The sequence below is a fragment of the Bombina bombina genome, chromosome 3 (genome assembly GCF_027579735.1).
Source record: "Bombina bombina isolate aBomBom1 chromosome 3, aBomBom1.pri, whole genome shotgun sequence".
In the NCBI taxonomy this organism is placed as follows: domain Eukaryota; kingdom Metazoa; phylum Chordata; class Amphibia; order Anura; family Bombinatoridae; genus Bombina; species Bombina bombina.
Window position 1 is genome coordinate 1,060,080,763 of NC_069501.1, and position 23,029 is coordinate 1,060,103,791.

At 43.8% G+C, this 23,029-nt stretch overlaps 1 protein-coding gene across 1 annotated transcript; it reads right to left on the reverse strand.

The window, feature by feature from the left end:
* Window positions 1–1,225: 1,225 nt before the first annotated feature.
* On the reverse strand, window positions 1,226–16,838 carry LOC128652612 (securin-like). The gene is made up of 2 exons (XM_053705544.1): window positions 16,487–16,838; window positions 1,226–1,767 (listed from the first exon to the last, which is right to left on the reverse strand). The coding sequence occupies exons 1-2, from the start codon at window positions 16,836–16,838 to the stop codon at window positions 1,226–1,228; spliced, it is 894 nt and encodes a 297-aa protein (XP_053561519.1).
* Window positions 16,839–23,029: the final 6,191 nt, after the last annotated feature.

Here is a 23,029-nt window from a genome sequence, read left to right on the forward strand (position 1 = left end):
TCTTGTCCTGAGGAAGAAAGACTACTTTACCTCCAGTAACAGTTTTAATAATAGAGTCTAACTCTGATCTGACAAGAGTCTATTCTTAGAGACCATATCTGCTGACCGAGATTTAAGCCATAAAGCTTTCCTTAGCAGAACTGCAATTGACATTTTTTTTAATTAAAGATGTCAAAAACTGCATCGCACATGAAATCATTAGATATTATAAGAACTTTAATGCAGTTACGGATATACTCAGATGTTCAGTAAGCATCTGAGAGAGAGAATCAAACCAAATGATTGCCACTGCTAGACTAAGCTGAACAGCTGATTGAGAAAATAATTTCCTTAGCAAAGACTCCAATTTGCGGTCTATTGGCCCTTAAATGAGGAACTATTCTCCAAAGGGATAGTCATGCGTTTTGCTAGAGTGGAAATATCTCCATCCGCCTTAGGTTCCCAGGCTGTCAGATTCTTTTCTGAAAGAGGACATCTTCTTAAACCTGTTAGAAGGAATATATGGAATGCCTGGAGCTTAAAAGCCTTAGAGACTTTTGGTGGATCTTTAAAAACCTGATTCAACTTATTTACAGGTTTTGGAGTTTCTGTAGTCTGTTCCGACATTCTAAGGTGTTCAGAACTTCCTGTAGAAAGAAATCTAATATGATCCACACATCTGAATAGGGAGTCAGGCTCTGGCTCATTTACCGGCTCAGGATCTTCTGAGGAGATTTCACCCTCAGAACTCTCAGAAAGGGACTCATCAGAGTCAGAGGTGTGTAAACTAGGTGGTAACTGAGTAAGATATTCAGTCCTCTGTTAGTGACTGAGGGAGTGAGATAAATTTCCAGATTTACGTTTGCGCTTTCTTGGTCTAGGAATCACCTCTAACAGCTCTGTCATAGTTCTCTGTAAGGTATTCTTGAACTCAGATGAAAGTCAGTGTTATCCCCCTGAGTCATATAGATGGGGCATTGGGAATGGGTAATAAAGGAATTATCCCTCTTTTTAAACAGTAAAAATTCTGGAGTAGACTGTCACTTTAAAATACATCTGTACAAACACACACACACATATATATATATATATATATATATATATATATATATATATATATATACAAACAAACACATATTTAGACATGTGAATGTATGTATATATATATATATATATATATATCATTTTATTTAAAAAAAAAAAAAAAGTTTATTTTTTTTTAAATATTACATAAAAACAGACAAACTCAGTAGTCAATAGGAGGCATTTCCAGTGTGATCTCTTCAAGACCGGCAAGGAATGTTGGTACAGTGTCTGTAGTATCAGATTCCCAAGGCAGGAGAAGCAGATTCATTGGAGCAGGTTCTAGGTTTATCAGGGCCTCAAACTTTGCCATCTCTTTCTCATGCACCATATGAGGAATACCAGCTAAGCAAATGTGACTGAGCCTGTGCTCTTCAGGGACCTCAAATCTTTCAAAATCTGTAGGATTGTATGGGGAAAAGTTTTCAATCTCAGGATAATCTTCTTTACGAGGCCTAGCAAGGTAAGCTAATTTAGCAGCCTTTTTTGCTGCAGCTGCATGCCTTTTAAGTTTCTTCAAGGCAGTGAGTGTCATAGCCACTTTCTGAGGTACCACCTGTTTATTGACATTCCCCAATGCTTTCCTGGAAGCTACAAGTTCAGTTGACTGATCTTTAGATGATAGACTAGTGAGAAGGTCTCCATTCCTTTGGTCGACATAAATCATTGTTGCCGTCTTTCTTCGTAAACAAACACAAATAACACCTGTTACCCGTATGCATATATTAAAATCCTTTGCAGAAGTTGTTTTTTTTACAAACACCTTATACCATCTATTTTTGAGCCGTTATAACTTTTTAAATATTACAGACAAATACAGGTGGAATTGAGGGCCCTATTCCCGTGGGAACTTACAATCTAGATGGGTAGGAGGATGGGAAACAGGAGGTGGGGACTGCAAAGGTGAGGATGATATAAGTGAGGAGATAGATGAGGGCAAATGTTAGGTAAGTGTGACGGATACCCCGGCTACCCTGACTGGGTAGCTCCGCCAAAAGGGGTCCTGCTTCCTCCCTGCCGACTGCAGCTATGTAGCTGGCAAGTGACCACAGCCTGTAGCCACCCCTGTTGCCTGACAGCACCAGTACACAGGGTCCCACCCTGTGGCAGACTCCAGCTACCCAGACTAGGTAGCTCTTCCAGCGTGTCCTTCCTCTGCCTTGAACAGGCTGCTATGTAGCTCAGGAAAGTGATTTTAGCTGGAGCAAACCCAAATAACTAGACAGACTAGCATTCAGGTTAAACAGGAACTGATTTTATTGTAAAACATACACTCCTTTTATACACACAGCTCATCTTGATAACACAGAGGACAATCCCACAATTTTCCCGCCATTCCCGCCCCTCCAGACTGACCGGCGCCTCCATAGGAGACACAGTCCCACATAATCTCAATACAAAGGGGTGGCAGTTTCGGGGTGATCCCGGTGGAGCGGCGGCACTTCCAGGGTGTCATTTTAAAGCTCTCTGTCCCCAGATTTCACAGTCCACAAATCAGCATGATTAGTTACTGGGGACCGGAGTTACAGTCCGTTGAAGTTATGGAGTTAGGGGTGTCCAAAACCCCCGGTTCCCAAAGGAGCTCCCCTCCGGTAATTTGCCCACCTCTTGTCCTCCTTAGGGGCTACTAATCCCCAAAAGAGCGGAGCTCTGGGGCACATGATTGCTGGAGCGACCTGGGTTAAAGTTAGCGGGTGTTCTGTCCTGTGGCCAAACGGGAGTTCCAGGAGCCTGGCCAGCCTGAGAGGGGTTAGGGGGGTGTCCATTGTGAGGCGGCCGACCGGGAGTTCCAGGAGCCCAGCCAGCTTAGGAGGGTTTTCCTGGTCATAAACTAACTCTTCTCTGAACACAAAAACAAGCCAAAACAAAGCAAACAAACAGCTTCCAGAGATGGTGGTTGCTCTGAGGTGCCCAAAACCACAGAAAAACAACAGGGGTGAGGTTGTAGGGGGGTGGGGGATAGCCTTAGCCATCTGGTATCCGTGACATCTCCCGCCCTCCAGTTCGGCAGACCCGGCTAGTCCCTTAACAGGTCGGCCTGGGGCTGTCCGACGGTGGCCCTCCACTTCTCGGTTGCTGGGAGAGGTTATCCCATCTCTCCTGAGCTTGGGGCATCCTGGTGGGTTCCTGCTGATGTTTATACCCTGCGCCCTGGGAGCAGGGATAGTCACAAAAGACAACGTCCCAAGCAAGTTTTCTAAGGCCGGCTCCAAAACAATTGCTGTCCCACAAGTTCTAGTGTCCTTATGTTCTATGGCCACACTGCCTCTCTCTGTGACACTCTGTGACCCACCCACAAACAAAGCTAGTGCCGGTTTCCCAGCTGTATTCCCACCCCAGACCAGAGGGGGAGGTTGCTCCTTGGTGAGGCAGGTAAAGCTTGAGTGCCCAAACATGTGGCACCAACTGAATACACTTTTATCCTCCTTGCCCAATGCAACGCCTGCCCCCTGTGAGAAATACTCCGGGACAAGAAAAGGGTAGAGACCCTGCCAAGCTACTGAGGGGAGAGTCTGTCTGTCTCTTCTCCCGAGAAGGAGATCTACCACTGGGGAGGGAGGTCTGCTACTTCCGCTCCATGGGAAACTGTGCTGCCGCTGGGGAGAGAGACCAACTGTCTCCTCTCCCAGGACGGGATTCGGCTGCTGGGGAGAGATATCGATACCCGTCTCTCCCTGCAAGGGTTTCTCTGTAAGGGGAGGGAGGACGACTACCTCCACTCCTGGGGGATGGCTCTGCCGCTGGGGAGAGAGACTGACTGTCTCCTCTCCGGCTCCTGGCTCTGTCGCTGGGGAGAGAGACCGACTGTCTCCTCTCCCAGGAAGGGGTTCTTTTTACGGGGAGGGAGGCTGACTACCTCCGCTCTCAGGGGATGGCTCTGCCGCTGGGGAGAGAGACCGACTGTCTCCTCTCCTGGCTCCTGGCTCTGCCACTGGGGAGAGAGACCGACTGTCTCCTCTCCCAGGAAGGGGTTCTGTTTACGGGGAGGGAGCGGAGGACGACTACCTCCACTCCCAGGGAATGGCTCTGCCACTGGGGAGAGAGACCGACTGTCTCCTCTCCCGGCTCTTTGCTCTGCCGCTGGGGAGAGAGACCAACTGTCTCCTCTCCCAGGAAGGGGTTCTGTTTACGGGGAGGGAGGACGACTACCTCCGCTCCCAGGGGATGGCTCTGCCGCTGGGGAGAGAGACCGACTGTCTCCTCTCCCGGCTCCTGGCTCTGCCGCTGGGGAGAGAGACCGACTGTCTCCTTTCCCAGGAAGGGGTTCTGTTTACGGGGAGGGAGGACAACTACCTCCACTCCCAGGGGATGGCTCTGCCGCTGGGGAGAGAGACCGACTGTCTCCTTTCCCGGCTCCTGGCTCTGCCGCTGGGGAGAGAGACCAACTGTCTCCTCTCCCGGGAAGGGGTTCTGTTTACGGGGAGGGAGGACAACTACCTCCGCTCCCAGGGGATGGCTCTGCTGCTGGGGAGAGAGACCGACTGTCTCCTCTCCCGGATCCTGGCTCTGCCGCTGGGGATAGAGACCTACTGTCTCCTTTCCCGGGAAGGGGTTCTGTTTACGGGGAAGGAGGACGACTACCTCCGCTCCCAGGGGATGGCTCTGCCACTGGGGAGAGAGACCGACTGTCTCCACTCCCGGGAAGGGGTTCTGTTGCTGGGGAGAGTTATTGACATCCATCTCTACCTGCAAGGGGTTCTCTGTAAGGGGAGGGAGGATGAATACCTCTGCACCCAGGTTTCGTGGAGCTGTTACAGGTGCTGGACAGAGGCCGGCGGCTCTCTGCCCTGTTGTCAGCACTTCTGCTGGGGTGGTTCCCTTGTCCAAGTCTATAAGCTCAGAGCCAGACTGCTGATCAGGATCCAGCAGCCCTGGTTCCCTTTCTCTTTGCTGCCACTCCTCCACAGTCGAGCTCCATGAATCCCAGAGGGCTGCACCCCAGATCTGTATGCCCCTGGCACGCTGCTTAGCGAGATCCAGCAGCCTCTTGTATTCTTTGACCAGTGCCTCTTCCTGGTCAATTATAAAATCCAGATCATCCAACAGCCAGGTCTCCTCCAAGAGATCCAGCAGTTCCTCTTGGAGCCAAGAGATATCCTCCAGACCCTGGTCTGTCTCGCTGCCAAACTGTGGGTCCTCTGTCCTTTTTGTAAACAGCAATCCAGGGCCGCCGAAGCCAAAGCCCTCTGTGGGGGAGTCTTCCTCCAGCCATGGCTGCGCTTGCATAGCGAGCCATTGGAGGGCCCGATAGCCATCCTCCACCCACATCTCTTGCTGGATCAGTCTATGTAGAACAGCTAGCCATTCCTTCTTTGGCTGTTCTCCCAGGAAAGGCAGTATCACGGTCCACCGAACCCGGAATCTCGTGTCATTCGTGGGGAGGACCTTTCCATTTTCCTGCTCCTGTTGCAGAGCCTCCCACCAAAGGTCTCAGAGGGCAAGGTTCCTCCATGCCAGAACGTCCTGTTCCGAACAAGGATCCTTTGTTCTGGTCAGCATCTTTTGTACTCTCCCTAGGAACTCTGCCTCCATATTTACCGGCTACTGTGGTACGTCTCCTCTGTCAGCAGGAACCTTGTAGAAGAAGCAGATCCCACCGCTGCCTCCAATGTGACTGATACCCCGGCTACCCCGACTGGGTAACTCCGCCAAAAGGGGTCCTGCTTCCTCCCTGCCGACTGCAGCTATGTAGCTGGCAAGTGACCACAGCCTGTAGCCACTCCTGATGCCTGACAGCACCAGTACTCAGGGTCCCACCCTGTGGCAGACTCCAGCTACCCAGACTAGGTAGCTCTTCCAGCGTGTCCTTCCTCTGCCTTGAACAGGCTGCTATGTAGCTCAGGAAAGTGATTTTAGCTGGAGTAAACTCAAATAACTAGACAGACTAGCATCCAGGTTAATCAGGAACTGATTTTATTGTAAAACATACACTCCTTTTATACACACAGCTCATCTTGATAACACAAAGGACAATCCCACAATTTTCCCGCCATTCCCGCCCCTCCAGACTGACCGGCGCCTCCATAGGAACCACAGTCCCACACAATCTCAATACAAAGGGGTGGCGGTTTCGGGGTGATCCTGGTGGAGCGGCACTTCCAGGGTGTCATTTTAAAGCTCTCGGTCCCCATATTTCACAGTCCAAAAATCAGCATGATTAGTTACTGGGGATCGGAGTTACAGTCCGTTGAAGTTATGGGGTTAGGGGTGTCCAAAACCCCCAGTTCCCAAAGGAGCTCCCCTCCGGTAATTTGCCCACCTCTTGTCCTCCCTAGGGGCTACTAATCCCCAAAAGAGCGGAGGTCTGGGGCACATGGTTGCTGGAGCGACCTGGGTTAAAGTTAGCGGGTGTTCTGTCCTGTGGCCAACCGGGAGTTCCAGGAGCCTGGCCAGCCTGAGAGGGGTTAGGCGGGTGTCCGTTGTGAGGTGGCCGACCGGGAGTTCCAGGAGCCCAGCCAGCCTAGGAGGGTTTTCCTGGTCATAAACCAACTGTTCTCTGAACACAAAAACAAGCCAAAACAAAGCAAACAAACAAACAGCTTCCAGAGATGGTGGTTGCTCTGAGGAGCCCAAAACCACTGAGAAACAACAGGGGTGAGGTTGTAGAGGGGTGGGGGATAGCCTTAGCCATCTGGTATCCGTGACAGTAAGTGAAATTAATTTGTTACTGAGTCGGGTGATAAGCTTCCCTGAATAAAAAGGTATTTAGGGACCGTTTAAAGGAGGACAAGTTAGGGGAAAGTCTGACAGCTCGAGGAAGTGCTTTCCAGAAGGTTAGTGCCACATGAGAGAAGTACTGTAGTCTAGCATGGGAGGAGGTGATGGTAGAGTACGCAAGGAGCAGGTCATTATTGGATCTTAGGGGGCAGACTGGAGTATATTTGTTGATGAGCAAGGACAGTTAGGGTGGAGCAGCATTGGTGAGGGCTTTGTAGGTCATGGTGAGAATTTTGAATTTAACTCTGCTGTGAATGGGGAGCCAGTGAAGGGACTCACAGAGAGGTGCAGCAAAAACAGAGCGTCGGGAGAGGTGGATTAGCCTGGCATGCATTTAGGATGGATTGAAGGGGAGAGAGGTGGGAGAGAGGAAGGCCAGTTTGTAGGTTATTACAGTAGTCAAGTCGGGAAATTACCAGGGAGTGGATTAGCTGTTTAGTAGTTTCAGCACTCAGAAACTGACAAATTTTTGAGATATTGCGTAGGAGTTTTTTGCCGGATGAAGAGAGCAATTGAATGTGGGGAATGAAGGACAGATTTGAATCAAGTGTGACTCCAAGGCAGCAGACTTGGAGTGATGGAGAGATAGTGGTGCCGCCAACAGTGATAGAAAAATTAGAAACTGGAGTAGAGTTAGAGGGGGGATTAGAAGTAGTTCGGTCTTGGACATGTTTATTTTTAGGTGGTGAGAGGCCATCCAGGAGGAAATGCCAGATAAGCAGTCGCCGATGTAAGAGTTGACAGAAGGAGAGAGTGCAGGGGTGGATAGGTAGATCTAGGTATCATCAGCATAGAGGTGATAGTTGAAGCATAGCTGTTGATAAGTTTACCCAGTAAAGAAGTGTAAACAGAGAAGAGTAGAGGACCCAGGACAGAGCCTTGGGGTACTCCAACAGACAGAGGCAATAAAGAGGAGGAGTCACCAGTAAAAGAGACAGAGAAGGATCTGTTAGACAGATAAGAGTGAATCCAGGAGAGTGCCACAGAGCCCAAAAGAGCTGAGAGTCCATAGGCAGAGGGGATGGTCAACAGGAGAGGTCAAGTAAGATGAGAATAGAATAGTAGCCATTGTTTTTAGCAGAAAGGAGATCGTTAGTAGCCTTGGTGAGGGCAGTCTCAGTTGAGTGTTGGGGACGGAAACCAGATTTCAGGGGGTCAAGCAATGAGTTGGAGGACAGGAAGTGGGTTAGGCAATGGAAAACTAGTTTTTAAAGGATTTTTTAAGCTAGCGGGAGCAGTGATATGGGGCGGTAGTTTGCAGGAGAGTTAGGGCCAAGGGAGGGTTTTTTGAGCATGGGGGTGACCTTTCAATGTTTGAAGGAAGCAGGGAATGAACTGGTAGAAAGGGATAGTGAGGGTGGGAGACAGAGAAGGTATTGGATGTGAAGGAATAGGGTCAAGTGGGCAGGTAGTAAGGTGTGAGGAAGACAATAGGGACATCTCAGGTGTTAGAAAAAAAAGGTAGGCAAAGTGCTTTAACATGTCTAAATATGCATATGTATGTATATTTATATATATGTGTGTGTGTTTATATGTGTGTACATATGTATTTATGTGTTTAAATGTGTATATAGGTATTTACAGAAGTATATATATATATATATATATATATATATATATGGATTGTAGCCCTTTGCAGTCAAGTAGATGAAAACATGTAACAGCATATTTATGCAATATTAATATTTAATAAATGTTTTAACTATGTATTTGCTGTAAATATTTGATATTCCAATGTTTTGCACATAGCAGAATATGTAGTTTAAATAGATATTCCTATATATATATATATATTTCTATCTGTATCTCTCCACAGGTGATCTGTGATTTGGACTCACTGCTGGATAGTTCAGTACTCTCCAGCACTTTGTCTTAAACCATTTCTGGGTGCTCTTTGATGTGTGCTTTGGGTTATTGTCCTGCTGTAAGACCCATGACCTCTGACAGAGACACAAATTTCTGACACTGGGCCCTACATTGCACCACAGAATTCTTTGTTAGTCTTCAGATTTCATAATGCCATGCCACAGATAAGACATCCAGTGCCTGAAGCTGCAAAGTAACCCCAAAACATCAGGGAACCTACACCATGTTTGACTGTAGGGACTGTATTCTTTTCTTTAAAAGTTTCATTTCTTTTTCTGAAAATAGTAGAATGATGGGCTTTACCGAAAAGCTGTAATTTTGTTTTGTCTGTCCACAGCACATTCTCCCAAAAGGATTTTGGCTTCCTCAGGTAAGTTTTGGGAAACTCCAATCTGGCTTTTTTATGTTTCTGTGTCAGCAGTGGGGTCCTCCTGGGTCTCCTACCATAGTGTCTCTTTTCATTCAGATGGCGACGTACAGTGCAAGCTGACACATTTGTACCCTGTGCCTGAAGGTCAGCTTGAATTTGTCTGGAAGTTGATTGAGGTTCTTTATCCACCATTCAAACAATCCTTCGTTGCAATCTTTGATCAATTTTTCTCTTTCATCCAGTTCCAGGGAGATTAGCTACAGTGTCATGGACACAGGAACATTAAGATCTCTGGAGATGGACTTGTAACCTTGAGATTGTCCATGCTTTTCCACAATTTTTGTTCTCAAATCCTCAGACAATTCTGTGCTGAACTTTCTCTTCTCCATGCTTAGTGTGGCACACAGACACACAACAGAAAGGTTGAGTACATTTTTCACCATTTTAACTGGTTGACGGTGTGATTTCCATATTGTCAGCACCTGTTAATTATTACAGGTGAGTTTAATAACAAATTACAGGAGCCTCACAAACTTGGAATGCAATTATTTCTTACAATTTTGAGAAGGTGCCAATAATTTTGTCCAGTCCATTTTTGGAGTTTTGTGTGGAATGTGTCAGATTTGGCTTTTTTTCTCCACTTTTTTGTGTCATATCAATACAAACAAAAGAAATAAACATTAGAATGCCTAAACATTTGTAATTGCAACAATTTTCTAGGCGAAGTGGTGCATTATCTGACAGAAATGCAAGGGTGCCAATATTTTTGGCCGTGACGGCATATATATATATATATATATATATATATATATATATATATAAATAACATGGAAGGGAACTACACTCCAAGACCGGACCAGGTACACATCCTGTGACTCAGCAACATCCAGCCCTGGGTGCTAAATAGCACTCCAAAAAAGCTGTGATGTCACCAGAGCCACAGACAGTTAACCCCAGTCCGGAATAGGTGCAAGAAACAAGGGGGATTACAAACAAAAATTAATACAACACATAGAAACACCCAGCACTCACCAGCTAACTCACAGCTAAGATAAAATCACAACTGGAAAGGTTAGTTACCGCATCTGGTCAAATGGGAAAGCTCAGGCACCACGTCAAGGTCCTTTCCATTGCCTGAGTCCCTAACACAGCCACACCATCATGCAAGCTCACAAAGCCAAACAGACTGAGAACAAAGAAGGGGTGCACAGGTAGATGTAATCACCCAGAAAAAATACAAAACATGGAAGGGAACTGCACTCCAAGACCGGACCAGGTACACATCCTGTGACTCAGCAACATCCAGCCCTGGGTGCTAAATAGCACTCCAAAAAAGCTGTGATGTCACCAGAGCCACAGGCAGTTAACCCCAGTCCGGAATGCGTGCAAGAAACAAGGGGGATTACAAACAAAAAGTAATACAACACATAGAAACACCCAGCACTCACCAGCTAGCTCACAGCTAAGATAAAATCACAACAGGAAAGGTTAGTTACCGCATCTGGCCAAATGGGAAAGCTCAGGCACCACGTCAAGGTCCTTTCCATTGCCTGAGTCCCTAACACAGCCACACCATCATGTAAGCTCACACAGCCAAACAGACTGAGAACAAAGAAGGGGTGCACAGGTGGATGTAATCACCCAGAGAAAATACAAAACATGGAAGGGAACTGCACTCCAAGACCGGACCAGGTACACATCCTGTGACTCAGCAACATCCAGCCCTGGGTGCTAAATAGCATTCCAAAAAAGGTGTGATGTCACTAGAGCCACAGGCAGTTAACCCCAGTCCGGAATGGGTGCAAGAAACAAGGCGGATTACAAACAAAAAGTAATGCAACACATAGAAACACCCAGCACTCACCAGCTAGCTCACAGCTAAGATAAAATTACAACTGGAAAGGTTAGTTACCGCATCTGGCCAAATGGGAAAGCTCAGGCACCACGTCAAGGTCCTTTCCATTGCCTGAGTCCCTAACACAGCCACACCATCATGTGAGCTCACAAAGCCAAACAGACTGAGAACAAAGAAGGGATGCACAGGTGGATGTAATCACCCAGAGAAAATACAAAACATGGAAGGGAACTGCACTCCAAGACCGGACCAGGTACACATCCTGTGACTCAGCAACATCCAGCCCTGGGTGCTAAATAGCACTCCATCCATATCCATAAAAGTATAGATATACAGTAAACATTAATATATATATATATATATATATATATATATATATATATATATATATATATTAACATGTTGAAATAGTGCTCTTTTACATGTATGTTAGCATTATATAGTGTTAACTGTCTATTTAATTAGTAGGGGATTCCAATCCTACTACTAAGTCTGTCTGTTGATTATTTTTTTCTACTTGGCAGAAAACATTAATTATGCAAAACAGTATTCCCATTAATTTATTAATTTATCTTGTGAGTACCTTTAGTAAATGTAATTGATAAGTATAGCAACATCTGGATCTCCCACATCTGGAGTTGAAAAGGCAAGAAAGAGGCCAACATTTGTTTTGGCAAACCAAAGCAACCCTTAATAAACCAAAAAGATGCATCATCCAAATTAATGGAATGTGTAACCCTGTATAAGACCACTTTCCCTGACTTGTTTTTAGCTGTTGGTGGATGTATATATTAAAATATTGATGTGTACAGCATATGCATAACAAGTTGTAATGTTTAACTAATTGATTATCAAAATGGTCTTTAAATGAATTGAAGCTAAATAGTAAAGCTTGAAAATTAAACAGAAAATAATGATTATGATATATGTGATATAAAAGGATATAGCTTGTATGAAGAATAGTATTAATAAGTCTGCCTGAGGCTTTAAATTGCCGTGATCCACAGCTGAAGAGTATCAATTACAAAAAAAATGAAAAGAGAAAGAGGACAAATGAATACTAACATTTCCAAGAGCTTTCACAAGCTCTATGTAATGTTGCAATACTAAAATTAACCTGTTAGGCTCAGCATACAAGGTGGTTACTTTGTATTTGACATTAGTGTTACCACAATGATCATGCAGATAGGTGAAAACCAGAATTTATACTTACCAATAAATTTCTATCTTTCAGGATGAGGAGAGTCCATGGGTTTCCATAACATGTGGGATATACTTCCTGCCAGCAGGTGTAGGTCAAGAACCCTCACAAGAGCTTTCAATCCCTCCCAACTCTACTCCTCTCCATTTAACATAAAAATTGAAGGAAAGACCGAAAGCAGGGTTTAGAAGTGCAAATAAGAACAGTCGTTCTTAGATTCTACAAAAATAAGGTGGGTCCCATAGATTTTCCTCATCCTAAAAGAAATTTATCGGTAAGTTGTAGCCTTGCAAATCTGTTCCAAGGAAGCCTAATTTTTGAAGGCCCAAGAAGTAGATAAAGATCTAGTGGAATGTGCAGTAACTCGTTTTGGAGGTGGTTTTCTCTCTACCAAGTAAGCTTTACGTATTGTCTGTTTCAGCCAAGAAGCTAAAGTCGCTGAAGTGGCCTTTTGACCCTTTTATATTACCTGAAAATGGACAAATAAGCTAGAGGTCTGTCTAAAATCTTTAGTAGCCTGAAGATGATATTTTAAAGCTCTAACCACATCCAAATTGTGTAGAAGACGTTCCTTAGAATCAGAAGGATTTGGACACAGAGAAGGAACAACAATTTCCTGATTAATGCTCTTAGAAGAGACAACCTTCTAAAGAAAATCATATTTGGTTCTAAGGACTCCTTTATCCTGATGAAAAAATAAAAAGTGGGGATCAGAAGAGAGAGCAGAGTTAAGAAACTTGTCTAGCTGAATAGATGGCTAGAAGAAAAATAACCTTTCAAAATAACAATGCTTGGTCCAAATTATGCATAGGTTCAAAGGGATGACCTTGCAAAACAGATAAAACCAGATTAAGATTCCAAGGTGGAGAAATAGGCCTAATAACAGGGCAAATTCTTACTAAGGCCTGAACAAAAGTTTGCACATCAGTCAACTTAGCCAACTTGTTATGAAACAAAACAGACAAGGCAGAAATTTGACCTTTTAAAGAGCCGATAAACCTTTCTTCAGGCCATCTTGGAGAAACTGAAAAATTCTAGGAATTCTATATTATTTGCACAAAAAAAACCTTTAGAAGAACACCAAAGAAAATAGGATTTCCAAATTCTATGGTAAATCCTCGGTGTCACCAGCTTCCTAGCTTGCAAAAGAGTAGAGATAACAGAATCTGAGAAGCCTCTACTCTTGAGGACTAGGCGTTGAACCTCCACACAGTCAAATTCAGATTCAGAGATCTGAGGTCTTGATGATAAAAAGGACCTTGGGACAGCAGATCTTCCCTTAGGGGAAGAGTCCAAGGAGGGAAGTATAACATCTGGATGAGATCCGCATACCAAGTTCTGCGTGGCTATGCCGGAGCTATGAGTATTACTGACGTTAGTTCCTTTTTGATTCTTGCAATGACTCTTGGAAGAAGAACAAATGTGGGAAATAGGTAGGCCAGATGAAAGTTCCAAGGACAGACTAGAGCATCAATCATATGAGCTTTTGGATCTCTTGATCTTGTGCAATAAACTTGAAGTTTGGGATTCAGCTTGGACACCAGAGTCTATTTCCAGGAGACCCTATTTTAGGACTAGCTGACTGAACACATCCTGCAACCATTCTCCTGGGTGCACTGACTGACGACTTAAGTAATCTGCTTCCCAGTTGTTCACTACCGGAATGTGAATAGCAGACAGTGTGCAGTGATTTTTCTCTGCCCAAGACAGGATGTGAGAAACTTCTTGCATGGCAAGGGGACTCCGTGTCCCTCCCTGATAATTCATGTATGCTACAGCCGTGATGTTGTCTGACTGAATACGGATGAATTTAACCTGACTGAGGAGGGGCCAAAAGTGAAGAGCCGGAAGGATCACACAAAGTTCTAGAATGTTGATGGGTAACCTCGCCTCCTGAGGAGAGCACACTCCCTGTACCCTCTGGAACCCATAAACAGCTCCCCAACCTTTGAGACTTGAATCTGTAGGGATCATGGTCCAAGTAGGCTGAGGAAAAGAGGCTCCAAGGGTCAAAAAGAGACTGTCCCTCCACCATGAGAGAGATTGTCTGACTGATGAACTGATCTCTATTTTCTGCTCTAGGTGAAAATAATCTTTTGACCACTGATGACGCATGGATAGCTAAATCAGACAAAGATGAAAACAAACACAAGTACTGGATCTGACGCTGCTACTATAAGACCCACTGTTAGTACCATCTGTGGCGAGTAACAGGCTTTTTGTTAGTTGTGTTTGTGAGTTTCCGTGAGAAAATTATCTGAGTCTATTATCACTCCCAGAAAGACTACTTTTGTAGCTGGGAATAAATAACTCTTGGGAACATTGATGTTCCATCCAAGATCTTAAAAGAAGGAAATTACCCTCTTGGAATGAGATGATGCTAGGGAAAAGGACTGGGCTTGGATCAAGATGTCATCCAAATAAGGATCAGTTTTTTTGTTGTTGTATTTTTAAAGATTTTATTAGGGTTCTAAGATCAAACAAAATCACATGCAATAATAAATAAATTAAAGTGACAATAGAGGACACACAGGACCCCTGTTCTAGTAAACACAAGAAAGAGATGTGTGGACACGCAGGTACAGTGCTAGTCAGTATTAGAAACCTTAAAGGGACAGTACACTGTAAAATTGTTTTTATATGAATGTATTTTCAATGACTTGTTATACCAGCTGCAGAGTATAAAATATATGAGAAATTGCATTTTTCGGTTTATTTGTGTATATGAAGTAGCTGGTTTTGTGCTTTCAAACCACAGCCTATTACAATGGGTTGGGCTTCAGGTAATATCAGATCTCAATATGGTATCACTTTTATGTACACAGACTTGCTTCTTTATTTTATATTTGTCTAGAAAACCAAAGCTCAATACTTAGAGAGAACAATGGAAAATATATAATTTTATTACTTAACTATCATGCCCCCCACTGAGAGTGTAATCTCTTCTGCTGGCTGTGTTTACTTAGGCTATTTAATAAAATATACTCCAGAATAGAAACTTTCAGTATAGGTTGGGATACCACAGGCTAAATCAGCTGTTTCAAATGCCAAAATAGGGGTAAAGGAGCTACTTGTAAACAATTTAAAACACTCCAGCAGGTAAAATTAATCATTGGGAACAATTTAAATGGGAGAAAATGTTTGGGTAAACTGTCTCTAAAACTGTTCATAGCTCTTCCATAATGTCAGAAGGAAGCTTTTTAAACAAACAACTGAATCAAAGAAAATTGATACATTACAGTCCAGTTGTGGGTAACTGGGGAAAACAGGTAAGGAGTGGGGAGGAGGGATTAAATCCTCATTTAGTCAGCATGCCAAAGAGCAGATTGAGGTTGGGGGGGCTTATAGTCAGTTAGTTATTGAGTTGTTGTAACGGATGGATGCCAGAGAATATAATAATTATCTTTCCAGTCAGTCCAAGTGAATTCAAATAAGTCAGATTTGTTAAGCAAGTGAAATATGTCTTTTTCCATGGTATACAGGTATGCCATTGTGTTCAGGATTTCAGACCATTTTGGTGGGAATTCCTTTTTCCAGGACCTAGCAATGTTAGTTTTGATGGAGGAAAAAAGGAATATGCATAATAGGCTGTGATGCTTAGGGAGGGTGTGTAAGTCCACATTAAGAAGGTCTATGGCGGGTGAAGGATCAGTTTAAATTCCCTGTGATCTGATCATCACCAACAGAGCCCATAAAACGTTTGTAAAGATGTGATGGGCAGTGGCTAAACCAAAGGGCAGGGCCACAAACTGGTAATGCTTGTTGAGAAAAGCAAACCTTAGAAACTGGAAATGGTCTTTGTGAATTTGGATGTGTAGATAAGCATCCTTCAAATATATGGTTGTCATAAATTGTCCCTTTAGTACCAAGGGCAATATGGTGAGGATTGTTTCCATCTTGAAAGGGACGATATAAGTTCTCCTTTGTTGGAACAATGAAGAGGTTGGAATAAAAAGCTCTTCCCTGTTAAAAGAATGAGACTGGTTGAATTACTCCCAAATTCTCTAAATCCTGAACACATTGAATAAAGGCAGCTGCCTTTTGAGGCTCCTTTGGAACGTGAAACAGATTAAACCATTGCCAGAGAGGCCTGGTGCAAAATCCTATGCGGTAACCCTGGGAAATAATGTTGAGAACCCAGGCGTCCTGAACTGATCTGTGCCAGGCTTCCTGAAATCGAATCAGTCTGCCCCCTACCAGAGAATCCTTTGGAAAGGGGCCATCCTTTCATGCAGATTTCTGGTTAGAGATGTGCTTTTTGGTCTCTTTATTCTTAGAGGCTTCCAGGAAGGTTTGGAGGAGTCAGACCTTTGATTGGAAGGGGACTTCTGATCCCTGGCAGAGAGAAAGGAACAAAAACTATTAGTTTGTTTATATCTTCCCTTCTTGTACTGAGGAAGAAAACCTCATTTACCTTCAGTAACAGTTTTAATGATAGAGTCGTACTTTGATCCAAAAAGCAATTTACCCTCAAAGGCAATTGACAAAAGTCTGTTCTTAGAGACCATATCAGCTGACCAGGATTTAAGCCATAATACTCTCCTTAACAGGACAGCAATGGACATGTTTTTAACATCAATTTTAATTATGTCAAAAACTGTATCACTTGTAACGTATGGAAAGGTTATGTTCATAAGGGAGGAAAAGTACTCCTTAAATATGAGGGTTTTATGAATAGCAAAATTTGGTTTATAATATGCTATTTTTTGATGTTGCTCTTTGCAGGTTGTGCCTCGGCAGTAAGGATAACTGAGTTTCTTGGACATGATGGGCCGGTGTGGGAACTGGTAGGAAATATATATATATATATTTTTTTTTTTCTCTCTTCTCTCTCCCTCTCTTCCTCTATCTGTAATACCCATGAACACACAGAGGTTCTTGAAAATCATTGACATTTAGTATTTACTCCTGGAATGTGGGGGGTATACACTCCCCGATAAAAAGAAAAACTATATTAACTCAACTTAGGAAGAAAGGGGCAGATATTGCGTTTATACAGGAGACGCACCTTACTGACTCAGAACACTTGAAATTGAAGACTGATTGGGTTGGTAGGGTGGAATTTGCCTCCTATAAATCGTCTAGTAGAGGGGTAGATATTTTATTTGGGAAGAAACTAGAGGTTGGGGACGTGACAGTATTGACAGACACTGAAGGGCGATATGTAATAGCCCGGGTTACCATTGCCGGTAAAAAGTACACACTGTGTAATATATATGCTCCCAATAATAAGGACAAGACATTCTGGAACAAACTGATTGACTTACTAACCCCCTTTTTAGACACCCCTCTTATAATAGGAGGGGACTTCAACCTGGCCCCTAATCCTCATTGTGACAGGCTTAGGGATCCCACACGACACTTGGTCGGGGCACAACCGAAGATCAATACCAAATTTGAACTTAAAACATTCCAAACACTGGTGTCCTCTTTGGATGTTGTTGATATTTGGCGGAAGCTAAATCCAGATGGCAAAGACTTCACGTGTCTCTCCCGGGCCTCTCCTACTATGTCTCGCATAGATCTATTTCTGATTTCGAACTCCCTTATCCCCCAAACAGTAGATGTTAAGATCGGAGACATTGTGGTCTCTGACCACGCCCCTGTGGGTCTCTTCTTAGACACCTTGCCCAGATCCAGTAATCGCAGGGCTCTCAGATTCCCGCAATACTTGTTGACCTCTCAGGAGTTCCAACAATACCTAGAAAGCGCTTGGGATGACTACCAAGCCAATAACGCACAGCATGCATCGACCCCGGAGCTCTTTTGGCAAACAGCCAAGGTAGTTCTTGCGGGGGATATTTTGGCCTTCTTATCTCGCAGGAAGAAACTGCAAACAGAGAGATTAGAGAAATTGAGAGAGAAGTTGACAAACAACTATGGCCTGTACAGATCTGACATGACACTGACACATCACAGGCAATACATAGCCACTAAAAAAGAATATGACACGATGCTGGCATACCAGGCCTCACAAACTCTCCTGCGAACAAGAGGCAAATATTATCGCTACGGCGATAAATCAGGCAGGCTGTTAGCCTCCCTGGTTAATCTAAAAACCTCCACCCGTTTTATTGCAGCCATCAAACATAAGGGCACTGTAGTGAAAGATCCTGAAAGGATTGTGGAAGCCTTCGCTGCCTATTACTCTGAGCTCTACACTAGCAATCAGTGTGATTCAGAAGAAAAGAGGCGAGCATTTTGGAGCTCTATTGAACTCCCACAGATAACGGAGTCGCAACTGACTCAGTTAAATGCACCAATTACGAGGGAAGAAGTGGACAGGACGATTATGACCTTAAACTTGGGTAAAGCGGCAGGCCCGGATGGGCTGCCCATTGAGTTCTACAGGATGCTGAAAACTAGAGTAACACCAGTGCTCACTGACCTGTTTGCCAACTATTTCACAGAGGAAAACAGGCCGGCCACGACTTTCACAGCCGCTCATATTACTCTTATCCCCAAAGCAGGCAAAGATGCCTTGCTTACTGAGTCTTATAGACCAATCTCACTACTGAACTCCGACTATAAGATCTTAACAAAACTACTAGCGGAGCGTCTTAAGTTTGTGTTGCCAGACTTGATTCATGAAGACCAGACTGGTTTCATGATGGCAAGATCATCGGTAGTGAATGTACGCAGAATACTGCAGGTACTACATCATTTCTGGAATAGGAAAAATTCTAGAGAGGGGGATCAAGTCCCGGAGGCCTTCCTGCTGTCTTTAGACGCAGAGAAGGCCTTTGACAGGGTAGAATGGAGCCATTTATTCCATACACTGGCTAGCTTTAACTTTTCTGGGCCCTTTACGGCATTTGTCAAAAATTTGTACTCGTCCCCCATAGCCAATATATGTTCTAATCATCTTTACTCATCAGACATCGTTCTGCAAAGAGGCACGAGACAGGGATGCCCCCTGTCTCCCTTGCTGTTCAATCTGGCACTGGAGCCCCTGGCAGTTAAACTGCGTCAAATATTCCCGGGCATTGACATGGCCGGGCACCCCCAACATCTCGCATTGTATGCGGATGATATGTTGCTATTTGTTCAGGAACCAAAAACCCATATACCATCAATTGTGCAGACGCTGTCAGATTTTGGGGCGTTCGCGGGATACAAAGCCAACATGCAAAAGTCAGAAATTCTCTGGTTGCATAAGGGGGAGAACCAAGCCCATGACTACCCGTTTACGGTAGCAAACCAAATGATCACTTATTTAGGAATCCAGATCCATGTGAATCCCAATAAGCTGTATGCAACTAATTTGACTCCTTTATGTGCAAAACTGTGTGGTCAGATGAGAAGTTGGAAATCTCTCCCGATTTCTCTGATTGGAAGGGTTAGCCTCTTGAAAATGGTTATCCTCCCACGGCTCTTATACCCTATGCTCATGCTACCGTTACTACTCTCCAAGGCGAATGTAAAAGAGTTAAACTCTGCAATGCGTTTCTTCTTGTGGCGAGGCGGCAGACCGCGTATTGCAACAGATAAACTAACCCTGAACTACCTACATGGGGGCTTGTCGCTGCCAGATTTCAAACTCTACAATTGGGCGGCCCTGATCCGCTTAGTTGTAGATTGGCAGGTGAGTTCGGCTCACTTTTATAGCGATAATCTGGAACGGGCGGCTCTAGGAGGTATAGCCTTGGCATACCTGCCTCACATGCCAAAACCAAAGATGGGAGGGACATTGGAGGGGAATTTTATATACCAGGACCCGCTAAGGGCCTGGCACCTAGCTCCCAAATTTTAGGCAAAACGAACCTAGGTTCTGCCTTTTTACCACTAAGTGGTAACCCAGATTTTCCTGCAGGTATGGATACGAAACCATTTCGCACTTGGGAGGCGCTTGGGTTGAAAACTGTGGGATCACTGGTGGACCCGCTACTGAAAACCATGAAATCTTTTGCGACACTGCAGAGAGAATACAACTTGCCAAACAAGCATTTTTATGCATACCTGCAGGCACGTCATTATGTGGAGACTCTAACCAGAGATAAACCGGATTTTTGGGAAGGCTCACCATTCCGAGTATCACAAACTTTATTTAAGATGGGATGCTTCTCTTTATCAGGGATCTACCAAACTTTGATACAAAAAAGACTACAATTACTGCAACCAGAACTTTTACAGGGCTGGCAGAGTGAGGGATTTGGAGAGATCACGTGGGAAGAGGCCCGGAGAGGACTGGAGAAAACTAGAAAAGCCACATTGTCGGCAAATCTACGGGAGACACAAATTAGATTTTTGCATAGGGCATATATGACCCCTAAGTGCCTTGCCAAGTGGATTCCCGACTGGCCGAACAGATGTACCAAGTGTTCAATGGAATCTCCGGACCTGTTGCACTGTATCTGGGACTGCCCCAAGATTAGACAGTTTTGGGAAAAACTACAATATTGGGTTAGGAAAAAGCTAGCCATAAATATTGACTTTACACCTCAGATGATATTGTTTTTAGACTGGGAACAACACCACAGGCAATTTGACTCTGAACTGACGCTACTGATATTATTAGCAAGAAAATGCATACTCAAACATTGGACAGTTGCCCAAACCCCCTCAATAGCTTACTTTCGAAATATGCTGAGAACCCAACTATTTACCGAACAAGTAGATGTCAGAATAGACGTGGGAAATAGGCTAAATCCATTTCTTCGGAAATGGCGTAGACTGATATTGACGTTCGAATTAGAAGTACAAAGACAAGTTTTGATCCCTTTCCGTAACACTGTATCATTCCTGGAAGACTCTCTGAGAGGGGAATGGAGTCACCTAGATGACTAAAGTTTGGACATTGCAGGTTGACCCCTACGTTTGTCTCTTCCCTTGATACCTTTTCTTTCTTTTCTTTCTTTTTTTTTTTTTTTTTTTCTCACACCGGCTCATCGAGTGAGATGCAGGACATAGAATATCCTAGGCACTGAATAACTGTTGAATATAAGGGTAGGAGTAGTTTTCTGGGGTGGGGCTCGATAGTGGGGAGAGAAGTGCTAATCTCCACATGGGCGGGGGGGCATAGGAGGGAGGAGGGGTAGGAGGGGGGGCAATGGGTTGAAAAGAGAAAAGTTTGAGAGCTGTATCCATGTGATACCTTTATCATGTTGAAAGTCTACTTGGATTATAATATGGAATTAATGTTTCTAATCAAGATATGTTGAAGGAAGGACCGAGAAGGTCACATACTGTAAATATACTATTGCACTGTCTTACTCTGTATAAAATACTCAACTGACTTTATACTGTAACATGGAGATATTTGTTTGTATTTACATGTATGCCGCTCTCTCAATAAAAAGATTTGAAAAAAAAAAAAAAAAAAACTGTATCACAAGTAAAGTCATTAGACATGCAGTTTCAGACATCTTCAGATGTCTTTTCAGGTAGCAACTGGGAAAGAGAATCACACCAAAAAGATGCTGCAGCGGCCACACAAGTGACTGCAATAGCTGGTCTAAGCTGCAGAGCTGATTGAGAAAATAATTTATTTAGTAAGGACTCTGATTTTTGTTTTATAGGATCCTTAAACAAGATGCTATCCTCCATGGGAATTGTTGGGCATTTTGTTAGAGTGGAAATAGCTCCATCCACTTTACGAACCACCTCCCAGACAGACAGATTATTTTCTGAAAAAATGGTACATCTTCTTAAATATGTTAGAAGGAGTTAAAGGAATGCCAGGTTTCTTCCATTCCTTAGCAATATAGTCTGTCACCAAGTCTGGAGCTTCAAACGCCTGAGGGGCCTTTGGTAAAGCCTTGAATACCTTATTTAACTTATTTACAGGTTTAGAAATTTCCGGATTCTGTTCTGACATTTCTAGGATGTTCAGAACTTTCTGTAGAAGGAAACAGATATGATCGAATCTAAATCTAGAAGTGGAATCAGACTCTGTTTCAGTTACTATTTCAGGGTCATGTGAGGAGATTTCGCCCTCAGGAGATTCTGAAGAGGACTCATTAGAGTCAGAGGACTGTAAGCTAGATGGTAACAGAGCTAAATGATCACTTCCCTGAGAGTGACAGGGAGTATGAGATAAATTTCCAGATTTACGTTTGCGCTTCCTTGGTCTGGTAATTGCCTGTAACAGCTTTGTCATAGTCTTTCTTAAGGTATTTTTAAGGTATTTTTTAAGGTATTTTTTGTCTTAAGATATTTTTAAAATTAAGAGAAAAATCAATATTATTCCCTTCAGTCATATAGACAGGCATGGGCGCTAGATGTCTGTTAGGCAAACTAGATAGAATTATAGCTTGGAAACTGGAAATGAGGGACACAGGGATATTTGAGACTTGAAACCAGGGAATGCCCCGGGACCAGACGGCCTACCTGGGGAATATTATAAACTATAGTCAAATTCTCAAACTACATTATGCAAGGTCACAAGATTCCAATGAATCTCCTCTGAGCTAGAATAGTAGTAATATCTAAGCCAGGGAAAAATCCGAAAATATGTTCGAGCTACAGACCCATATTGCTTATCAATCCAGACATTAAAATATTCACTAAAATCCTAGCAAATAGATTAAAACACATCTTACCCAATATTGTTCACCCGGACCAGGTTGGCTTTATAAAAGGCAGAGAAGCACCTGATAATATCAGGCGCATGATAACAATAATAACCCACCTGGCATGGACTAAAATGCCTTCTCTGCTCCTATCGCTGGATGCAGAGAATGCATTTGACAGAATAGACTGGACTTACATGTTCACGGTGCTGGACCGACTAGGATTCAAAGGTCCTTTTATAAATGCATTAACACAGATATACTCAAATCCCAGGGCAACTGTTAGAGTTATAGGTCATCACTCAAATCCCATAGAAATACTAAATGGTACCAACCAGGGCTGTCCATTGTCCCCTCTGTTATTCGCCATTTGCATGGAACCCTTAGCAGCAAATATCAGACTCTCCAAAATTTCATTATTCGTTGATGACGTTTTACTTACAATG

Coding starts and splice junctions, on each gene's coding strand:
- LOC128652612 (XM_053705544.1), bottom strand. CDS start 16,838: ATGTCCAAGAAACTCAGTTATCCTTACTGCCGAGGCACAACCTGCAAA. Junction 1,768..16,486: donor CATTAAAACTGTTACTGAAG/GTAAATGAGGTT, acceptor TACGGGTAACAG/GTGTTATTTGTGTTTGTTTA.